At 39.1% G+C, this 11,665-nt stretch overlaps 1 protein-coding gene across 2 annotated transcripts in view; it reads left to right on the plus strand.

Annotated features, from left to right (window-relative positions):
• Positions 1-11,665, plus strand: part of SNX25 (sorting nexin 25) — a 131,081-nt gene that overhangs the window by 84,219 nt on the left and 35,197 nt on the right. For both annotated transcript variants that reach the window (XM_029934602.1, XM_029934607.1), the window contains exon 7: positions 4,311-4,492. In XM_029934602.1, the coding sequence (XP_029790462.1) occupies positions 4,311-4,492 (182 nt within the window). The remainder of the gene's footprint in view (positions 1-4,310; positions 4,493-11,665) is intronic.

Here is an 11,665-nt window from a genome sequence, read left to right on the forward strand (position 1 = left end):
CATCTTAAGTCTTTTCAGTGAATTTGTTCAGACTGGCTAGGTACTGTTTCAGGCATTTGCACACATTGACTAAGTGGAACATGGGAGTTCCTAGGGAACTGGTGGTCTCTGCTGAGTTCTATAGACTGTTACTTAGACTCCACTTGAGGGGCACCAGGAAGCAGTACACAGACTCCCTTTTTTTATCATGAGTCTTTCTAACCTCAGCCAGGCACGTTATGACCCACTTCCAGAAGGGTGATCTGACCTGCCTAGGAATATTTCTATTTATCGAGTGGCCACCTTGGCCCTGAACATGGCCCTGAACATTGCCTAAAACAGTCTGACTGTTGCTGAAGGGAGCTCACTCTTCTGCTTTCCACCGGGGATTTCACACTCTCCTCACTTAACTGACGCCTCTGACCACTGGCCCTATTTACTTACCTCTCTGTCAGCAGATGACCGGACTCACTACTTCAAGGAAACAGACCACGCCAGGGGAACTGACCCAGCCTCCAAGCCCCAGTCTCCAAACTTGCTTTTATGTACACCGTCCCTTCTGCCTTCCATGTTACTGTGGTGGGGGAGGAGGTGGCCTTTTTCCCAAGCATCTACCTACCTGCCTTCTGGATGCCACTCCCCATCCATCATCTCACTTCTCTCTCTCTCAAGTGACTCCTCATCAGCATTAACACCAGCTCATCTCTTTCCCATTTAAAAAAAAAAAAAAAAAGCCTTCCCTCAACCCCAGCCCTGCCTTTATGTTGTGTATGCAAAGCCAGTCCATTCTCTACAAGGAAATGAGTAAATGCTTAGTCATGTTCGTTTTTTTTAAATTTTTTTTAATGTTTTATTTTATTTTTTGATACAGGGAGAGACAGAGCATGAGAGGGGGAGGGGCAGAGAGAGAAGGAGGCACAGAACCGGAAGCAGGCTCCAGGCTCTGAGCTAGCTGTCAGCACAGAGCCTGACGCAGGGCTCAAACCCACGAATGTGAGATCTGACCTGAGCCGAAGGCGGAGGCTTAGCCGACTGAGCCACCCAGGTGCCCCTGCTTAGTCATGTTTAAAAATCAATTTTGTGTAAAAAATTTTTTGCTTTTATTTGAAATTATTTAATGCCAATGTAAAGAATCATGCCATTGTAAATGTTTTAAAATTAGACCTTAAAAATTTCTTGCTGAGACCATATAACTCCTAAGTGTCAGAGCCCGGATTCTAATGTAAGTCTGATTCCAGACTTTACTGAAAACTTTCCATCGTATTTGACAAGGAGGTCACTGGTGATCTTGGCAATGGCATATTTGGTGAAGAGGATTAGAAACCATGTTGTTGGAGTAAATTGAAGAAGGGGAGGTGAGAATATGATTTCTCTCCTTTAGAGCCCAAGTTCTAGAAAAGCATAATACCTGAAACATAGTAAGCACTTAGCAAAATGTTAGCTGTTTTGTTGTTGACCTCTCAGTAATACTGGACACAGCTCATTCGTTCATTCAGCAAAAATTTAGTGAGTTCCACTGTGTTACCAGGTACTGTTACAGGTGCTGGAGATACAGTAGTGTATAAATAAAGAAAATGCTGACCTTCAGAGGATCTATTTCCAGGATAAATATGTCCTATATAAGTGTGATGACATGTACTGTGGAGAAAGCAGAGCAGAGAGGGAGAAAGGCAGTGTTGTAGGGTAGGGTTGCAGTTAGAAACAGGGTGCCCAGGGAGGGCTTCCCTGAGACGTGAACTGAGGGTCTGAAGGAGGTGAGGAGTGAGCCATGCAGATCCGTGGGAGAGGAGAGAGCCATGCTGAGAGAAGGCATAAAACAGCCCTAAGCCGAGAACCACCCATTGTGTTCAAGACGCTGGTCACCAGCGACCATGTGCTACATGATTCCAGGTACACGAAATGTTCAGAATAGGCAAATCTATAGAGAAAGCCCCATAAAGTTGCCTAGGGCTGAGAGGGTTGGGATGACCAACGGGCTTCTTTTGGGGTTGATGAAAATATTCAAAAAAGTGATTATGGTGATGGTGGCATAATCTGTAAATACACTAAACACAGTTAAATTGTACACTTTAAATAGAAGAATTGTATGATGTGTGAAGCATGTCTCAGTAAAGCAGTTATTTTAGAAAGGAGGGAATCGGGAAGGAAGCTGGTGTGGCTAACTGTGGAGAGTAGGAGGGGATGAGGTTGGAGTGTGTAGGGCCTTAGAGCCCCTCGAAGGTCCTTTGCTGCAGGTGAAATGCGGGTCTGGGGGAGGTTTTTGAACACAGGGATGATGTGATTGGGTTGATGTTTTAGTAGGTTTGCTGTGGCTGCTGTGCTGAGAGACTGGAGGGGAGGGGAGGGGAAAGCGTGCTGACCAGCTAGGAGGCTGTGCAGTAACACAGACAAGAAATACCATTTCTCCTGTTGTGCTGAAATTCTTTCTTTGGCTTCTCCGTGAACCACACTCTCACATTTACCTTCTGTCTCTCCTTCGACATCCCCTTTGCCAGCTTCTTTTCTTCTTTCTCACCAGTGAACATAGGGTTTATTTAGATTACATACTGGGACCATCTTAGTTCTTCCTGGGTTGTCTCTACTCCCGTGACTTCAGCTACCGTCAAGTGCTTAACACTTCTGAACACACCTTACATCTCTGCTTAGGTAGCCAGATGCCTTCAATTTGCCTGTCATTTTGCTGTGTAACAAACCACCCTAAAATGCAGTGTCTTAAACAACAGTCATTTCTTTTGCACATGAATTGTCAGTTTGAATAGGTTCGGCAGGGATGTCTCTGCTGTGCTTGACTGTGGTTGGATGGTTCACCTTCAGGATGGCATGTGCCCATGGCCACCGTGCCACTGGGTGTGGGCGGAGGTCCCAGCCAGAGCTGTGGTCTTGGGGGGACCTCTCCATGGAGATCTCTCCATTGACTGCTCAGGTGTCCTCAAAGCACGAAGGCCTCGTGGCTGGTGGATGACTTACCAGGCAGCTCAGAGCTCCAAGGCAGTGGCCTTTTATGATCTAGCTTTAGAAGTCATGGCATCACTGACCCCAGAATCACAAACCCACCCGGGTTCAAGAAAAGGGAGCATATATCGTATTTCTCAGAGGGAGATTGTCAAAGTGACACTGTAAAAAGAGCAAGTAAGATGAGAGATGTTATTGTGACCACCTTGGCAAACCTCATCAGCCACATCATAAGCCTGCTTTTCCTGTAATGTTCCTTCTTTCATAATTGGCCCCACCACCTCCATGGCTGCTCATGGCAGAGACTTGTGAGCCGTCTTTGATACCTGCGTCGTCTTTGCATTGCTCAGCCACTCTCCTCTTTGCTATCTGCTCAGTCACAGGGTCCTGTTCTCTTTATAAACCATTCTTAGATCCTTCCAGTCCTCTCTCCTGCCATTGCCATGACCTTGGTTTAGGCCATCATCTCCCTTCTCGGCTACTCCAGCTGGTTTCTCTACTTGCAATCTTTTACTTCAATTTTTTTTTATCCTTCCTGTATAATCTTTAAAAATACAAATCCATTTATAACCTACTCTTGTTACAGCCCATTAGAAGCTGCTCAGTGCTGTTGAATTAAAGGTGAACTAATTTTATGGACTAAACAGCTTTATGTCGTCTGGCTCCTGCCTCTTCCAGATTCACTTGGGATCACTGGCTTCCCTTGCACCTGCTGCACCAGCTCTTGCAGTTCCCCCAAGCTCTCTCTTTCCTGCCTCCAGGCATTCACGTTCATACTTTCTGCTCCCTCTGTCTGCCACATGCCACTCTGTTTTCATTTTGTTTGAATGTAATTTGCTGAGGGAAACCTGGCTTGGAAACGTTGGTTAAGCAGCTCAAGGGTACCTACTCATTTTCTTTATAGCCCACGTTACGCTTGTAATTGGTAATGCTATCTTTGGATTTCTTCTTTGCTAGACTTTAAGTTCCATGAGATTTAACAATTGGACTTGTCTCGAATACCTCGTCAGTGCCTGACACGTAGTGAGCACTCACTTCATGCTTATGAATGACTCTGTGTACATTACGCATATATCTAAAGATATTTAAATACACATACACACATGAGTACTGATTGTGTGTATATGTGTACAGAAGGAGGGGTTTTTTTTTGTTAAGGTTTTACACTTGAGCAGGATTTCTCAGTAGTATTTGTAGAAATTATGTTTAGAAATTAATGGTATTTCTATTTGAGAGTATATATACATACATGTTTAGCGTGAACAGTACCCACTGATCAAAATGTGCCACATCGGATACCAGTCTTGTTCAGGGTTTGTTATGTTCCCCTTTTTGTACCTTGTCCTCTGACTGGGTCCTGTCCATCCATTCCATTCAAGGTAAAGAAACTGCTGCAATGAAAGCTGATCTCCTCAGGGCCAGGAATATGAAAAGGTACATTAATCAGTTGACTGTGGCCAAGAAGCAGTGTGAGAAGAGAATCCGAGTCCTGGGCGGCCCTGCCTATGACCAGCAAGATGACGGGGCCTTGGATGAGGGAGAAGGGCCTCAAAGCCAGAAGGTAGAACTTTGTACTTTCTTGTTTTGACCATTTCATGTTCATCATAAACATTCATGTAATCTCCCATGCAGTATTTTAACTTTCTGGTATTTAACATAAGACCTATGCTGCAGAGCAGAGACTCACATGTTTGCTTGTATGTGTCAAGAGCTATATTACTTGGTGTCCTTGACTTCTGTGAAGGGTGATAGGTATGAGAGATAGGCATGGTGTGTGTGTGTGTGGGGGGGTGTCTACATGCCCATGTGTATTTTCCTGTCCTACAATCCCACAGGCACACACTTACATTTGCAAGGGCCCAGTCAAGTACCCACTACCAGTTGGAAAGAAATAACCACCTATGGAATGGAAAGTATCTTGTAAGTTGTTATACTTAGCTATCACCACAAATCTATGAAATTTGAATCTTTGAATATTTCCTTCTAAAATGTGAAATATTCACCTTCTAAAGGTGAAGAAACAGAATTGGTTTAAGTAAATTACCTAAGACCAGGTGGGAAGAGGCAGAATTAGATAAAAACCCAGATCTAGTAGCTTCACAGTCTTGAGTGGTTTCTCACTAAGCCATAACACATCAGTGACTATTTTACAAACAACACTTTGGACTGTTCAATGCTAGGTCCTGAAGTCATGGAGCTTAGGAAAGTGTCCTAGCCCTACCTCAGCACTGGCTCTTACTCTCAGGGACCCAAGCGCATCTTCCGTGACCCAGAGAACACTAAGACTGAAGGAAACAGCAGCAAGACCCCTTGTAGAGCTTGCTTTTACCACTTGGGAACAGAATTTCAGGGCAAACTCCAAACTCCTCTTTTGAAAGAAGGCACTTAGTCACAAGGAGGCCGCCATCAATATAAGTTAACTTTGGCTGTAGCCTCTAACCTTACCTATTTAGATTTTTAGTCTCTTGATCTTTTCCTATTCACTTCTTGGTTTGACTTCAGACGCTTATCTAGAACTTTTCCCTTCCTCCATATTCCAGTGATGACCTTTGACCTTTTTTCTTATACATGGCCCAGTATCCATTAGAGCTTCTTTAGAATAGTTTATGTTTGACCTTGAACAAACTCTAACACAAGCCAGAGTTCTTCCACAATATCTTACGTAAGTGCCACAGATGAAGCCCTGAATAGCTTTTGTTTTATAGAGGTGAGCCCTCACCACTGGAGGTCTGTTTATGTTGCTGTTATTTGCAAATATGCCTTTCTGTAATTTTGGCTTTGTGGTCCAAAGTGAAAATTTCACCTTTTGGTGAATGTTGAAGAGAGAGTGGATTTGGCAGGTTGAATACTATCTTTCTTCCTCTTTCTTGTCAGCCTCTGGACTCTTAAATAGATTTCCAGCTGCATTTCTCATAGAAGTTTTTTTCTTGTGTTCCATGTATTCATTCAGTCATTCAACAGACATTTATTGCGAATCCACAATCTCTCAGTTGCAGTACAAGGTACTAGGATCCAAAAGGACTAAGATGGAGTTTGTGCTCTTGAATGAGAGTCCCATATAATTATAAGGTAGAAGGGTAAGCGATCCTGTAGAAATGGTTGATATACACCAAGAAGAAGCACCTGATGATTTGTTACCTAGTCAGAAGATGATGTGGTTTTAGATCTTACAGTAAAAGAAAACCTTGAGAAACATAAAAGCAGCTCATTTTAGGAGAACTGAAGGTGATGTCAGTATACATTATCTGGCAGTAGTTAGTTGAAGTAGACTTAGTCTGGTTTTACCTTCACTTTGACTTGTTTATCCAGATACTTAGTAAGGGAGCAGCCCATTGCTGGTGCAACAGTTTAACCTCAGAGTAAAATGATTTCCGTTAGACTTCAGGCTGCAAGCCTCAGATGATATTACAGAATTCTAATGTGTATAATGGTTTGCTATTCTAAAGATAAGACTTTGGTTAGTTTGGGGCCAGACATGGGTAGAACGGTTCTGTTATAACCTAATCATATTTAATCCAGAGAATCGCCACCTAACTTTATTTCAGAACTTAATCTTCAAAATTAGACGAATCCCTCAATTAAAAGAAAGCAATCAAATAAATAAAAGGAAGGAATTATATGCTCTCTACAAGAAACTAAATATGAAGGCACAGATTGGTTGAAAGTGAAAGGAGGAAATGAGGCATGCTATGTAAATACCAAGCATAAGAAATATAAAGTAGCTAATATTAACATCAGATGAAATGGACACTAGGACAAGGAATATAACCAGGGATGAAGAACATTTCATTATGATAGAGGAGTCAATTCGTCAAGAAGGCATGATAATCCTAGATATGTATGCAATCAGTGAGACCTTTAAAATACATGAAGTACCAACTGACAGAACTGAAAGGAAAAAAGATCCACAGTTATAATTGGAAGTGTTCACACCTCTCTCAGTAATTGATAAAAGACAGAAACAAAAAACCAGAATATAGAAAATATGAACAATAGTAACAACCAACAGGAACTAATGGACTTTTCTAGAGCATTCCACGTAGCATCAACAGAATACTCATTCCTCTCAAATATATATTGAACTTTCACCAAGAAAGACTATATTGCTGGGTAATAAAACAAATACCAACAGATTAAAAAGGTTTAAAATTATACAGACTATATTCTCTGACCAAATGGATTTGAAAAGATCTGGGAAATTCTCAGATATTTAAAGAATTAAACAACATATCTAAATAAGGCTTGAATCAAGAGATCATAAGGGAAATTAGGAACTAGTTTGAATGGAATGAAAATGAAAATACAACATTGGAATGAAAATGAAAATACAACATCTTAATACTTGTGGGATACAGTTAAAGCAGTACTTAGAAGGAAAGACTCATGTTTATATTAAAAAGGAAGAAAGGTCGGGGCACCTGAGTGACTAACTAGTTGCTTAAGTGTCCAACTCTTGATCTCGGCTCAGGTCATGATTTCATAGTGTGTGAGGAGAAGGAAGAGGGTCTAAAATCAGTAGTCTTCCTCCTTAAGCTACAAATGAAAACTAAAATAACTAGAAGAGAGGAAATAATATAACAACAGAAATCAGTGAAATAGACAACAGAAAAGCAGAAAAATAAATGAAAGCAAAGGGTAGTTCTTTGAAAAGATTGATTATATATTCTCATTTGACAAAAAGAAGAAAGAAGGCACAAATGACCATTATGAATGAGAAAGGGGGCATCATTATAGATCTTACATGCATTAAAAGGAGAACAAAGGAATATTATGAAAAAATTTAAGCCAATAAATTTCACAATTTAAATAAAATACACAAATTAATTATCAAAATTGAATAAAGAAATAGAACATCTGAGTATGCTAAAGTGTATTAAAGAAAGTGAATACATAATTTAAAACCTCAACAAAGAAAGCTTCAGGTATGGATAATTTCACTACCAAATTCTACTGAACATTCAAGACAGTATCAATCTTAGCCATATAATTTCAAAAAATGGAGGAGAAAGATGCTTTTCAACTCCTCATAGGAAACCAACGTAACTCTGATACCAAACCAGAAAAAAACACATTAAAACAGTGAAAATTACTCACCAATATCCATCAATCTATGAATAGAAAAACTACTCCAATATATGTTCTCCTGGAAGTGGGTCTTTACTGTAAAATTATATACATCATTTATCTGCAATTCTGTTATCAAGGCTTATTTTTTAAACAGCTTTATTAAGATATAATGACCTACAATACACTGTACATATTTAAAGTATATAATTTGGCAAGTTTCACAAGTATATACTCATGAAATCATCACCACAGTCAAGATAGTAATTATATTTGTCAGCCACAAAAGTTTTATCAATCCCTTTGTAATCTCTTAACCCTATTTGAGACCCACTGACCTATTTCATCCATGTTTACTTATCTAGCAATTTCTTAACTACCTTGATTTTTGGCACCTGTCATTGTCTTTTCTTCTTTAACCAAATGAGTTTTTGTTGTCCGTTGTCATTGACAACAGCTATGACAACGTGGTGCTATTGCCAATCTATAGAAGAAGAAACTGAGACTGAATGATGGAGTCACTTAGAGCTCCCAGGACTGGGAATTCTGGCAAAACCAGGATTCAAACCTGGGCATGTTTGGCTCTAAAGCCTGAACAATTTCACCTGCACAGTATTGCTTCCATCTTGCTTTGTTTTCATCTGAAGATGAAAATAAAAAATGTGTATTGCTTTATTTTTTGTAAGGTTGTACACCCACTTTTCAACCCCAGAATGGAAAGATAGAAGGAAGAATTTAAGAAAAAATAAAGGGAGAAGAGGAAATGAAAATAGAAGGGGTGTGGATGATTGATCTCTGAAATCAGTTTTCTTTTTTTTAAGTTTTCATTTCAAATCCAGTTAGTTAACATAGTGTTATATTAGTTTCAGGTGTACAGTATAGTGATTCAACAATTCCATGTATCACCCTGTATGCATCACAAGTCACACTCCTTAATTCCCATCATCTATTTCACTGCCTCCCCCACCCATCCCCAACCTCCCTTCTGGTGATCATCAGTTTGTTCTTTATAGTTAAGAGTTTGTTGGCTTCTCTCTCTCTCTTTTCGCATTGCTCATTTGTTTCATTAAATTCCACATAGGTGTGAAATCATATGGTATTTGTCTTCCTCTGACTTAATTTGCTTAGCATAATACTGTCTGGCTCCATCCATGGCATTGCAAATGGCAAGATTTCATTTCTTTTTATGGCTGAATAATATTCCATTGTGTGTGTATACTCTTTATCCATTTATTGATCAATGAACATGGGCTGCTTCCATATATATCTTGGCTACTATAAATAATGCTGCTATAAACATAGGGTACATGTATCCCTTTGAATGAGTGTTCTTGTGTTCTTTGGATAAATACCCCGTAGTGCAGTTGTCAGATCATAAGGTAGTTCTATCTTTAACTTTTTGAGGAACCTCCGTACTATTTTCCATAGTGGCTGCACCATTTGCATTCCCACCAACAGTGCAAGGGGGGGTCCTTTTTTTTTCCACATCCTAACCAACACCTGTTGTTTCTTCTGTTGTTGATTTTTATCCAATATGACAGGTGTGAGTTGTTATCTCATTGTAGTTTTGATTTGCATTTCCCTGATGGTAAAATATGATGAACATCTTTTTATGTGTCATATCTTCTTGGGAGAAATGTCTTTTCATGTCTTCTATCCATTTTTTAATTGGATTATTTGTTTTTTTTTTGGGAGTTGAGTTTGATAAGTTTTCCATATATCATTTGTAAATATCTTCTATTATGTAGGCTGCCTTTTAGTTTTGTTGATTGTTTCCTTTGCTGTGCAGAAGCTTTTTATTGTGATGTAGTCCAAATAGTTAGGTCTCCTCAAGCAAAGGAAACAATCTAGAAAGAAGTTGCAACCGCTGGTGTCAAAGAAGTTACAGCCTGTGTTCTCTACAAGGATTTTTATGGTTTTGTGCTTCATATTTAGGTCTTTCATCCATTTTGAATTTACTTTTGTATATGGTGTAAGAAAGTGGTCCAGTCCTTTTTTTTTTTTCTGCATGTTGGTGTCTGGTTTTCCCAGCACCATTTTTTGAAGAGACCATCTTTTTCCCATTTGATAATCTTTTCTGCTTTGTCAAAGATTAATTGACCATGTAGTTGTGAGTTCATTTCTGGGTTTTCTACTCTGGTCCATTGATTGTAATATAACTTAAAGTGTAGAATGTGATGCCTCCAGCTTTGCTTTTCTATTTCAAGATTGTTTTGGTTATTTGAGGTCTTTTTGTGGTTCCATACAAATTTTAGGATTCTTTGTTCTACCATGAGAAATACTGTTGGTATTTTGATATGATTACATTAAGTGTGTAGATTGCTTTGCGTAGTATAGATGTTTTAGTAATACTTTTTTCCCCCAATCAATGAGTATGAAATGTCTTTCCATTCTTTCTGTTGTCTTTAATTTCTTTCATCCGTGCATTGTAGTTTTCAGAGTACAGGTCATTCATCCTTTTGGTTAGATTTATTCCTGGGTATCTTGTTTTGTGTACAACTGTAAATGGGATTGTTTCTTAATTTCTCTTTCTGCTACTTCATTATTGGTGTATAGAAAATGTAGTAGATTTCTGTGCATTGATTTTGTATCTTGTGAATTTACTGAGTTCATTTATCGATCCTAGCAGTGTTTTGATGGTGTCTTTTGAGTTCTTATGTATAATATCATGTCATCTGCAAATAGTAAAACTTTTACTTCCTTCTTACCAATTTGGATGCCCTTTATTTCTTTTTGTTGCCTGGTTGTGGCTAGGACTTCCAGTATTATGTTGAAAAAAGTGGTGAGAGTGGAAATCCTTTTTTTATTTGTGACCTTTGGAAAACTGAGAACTTTTCCTCATTAAAGATGATGTTAGCTGTGAGTTTTTCATACATGGCCTTTATTATGTTGAGATATATTCTCTCTAAACCTACTTTGTTGACAGTTCTTATCATGAATGATCATATGGTTCTTTTCTCTTACTAATGTGATATATCACATTGATTGATTTGTGAACATTGAACCACCCTTGCAGCCTAGGGGAAAGGTTAGCATGATTGTGGAAAATGATTTTTTTAATGTATTGTTGGGTTCAGTTTGGTTTTATTTTGTTTATAATTTTTGCATCCATGTTCATTAGGGATGGTGGCCTGCAGTACTCCTTATTTTTAGTGGTGTCTTTATCTGGTTTTGATATTAGAGTAATGCTGACTTCATAGAATGAATTTGGAAGTTTTCCTTCCTTTTCTATTCTATGGAATAGTTTAAGAATAGATATTAGCTGTACTTTAAATGTTTGGTAGTATTGACCTGTGAAGCCTTTTAGCTCTGGACTTCTGTTGGGAGTTTTTTTGATTACTGACTCAATTTGTTTGTTATCAGTCTGTTAAATTTTTTTATTTCTTCCTGTTTCAGTTTAGGTAGTTTATATGTTTCTAGGAGTTTATCCATTTCTATGTTGTCGAATTTTTTGGCATGTACTTTTCTTTTTCCATAATATTTTATTGTCAAATTGTTTTCCATACAACACCCAGTGCTCTTCCCCTTAAGTGCCCTCCACCATCACCACCACCTCTTTTCCCCCCTCCCCCTTCCCCCTCAACCCTCAGTTCATTCTCAGCATTCAATAGTCTCTCAAGTTTTGCATCCCTCTCTCTCCTCAACTCTCTCTCCCTCCTCCGCTCCCCCT

This window comes from Suricata suricatta, chromosome 1, assembly GCF_006229205.1.
Source record: "Suricata suricatta isolate VVHF042 chromosome 1, meerkat_22Aug2017_6uvM2_HiC, whole genome shotgun sequence".
Classification (NCBI taxonomy): Eukaryota; Metazoa; Chordata; class Mammalia; order Carnivora; family Herpestidae; genus Suricata; species Suricata suricatta.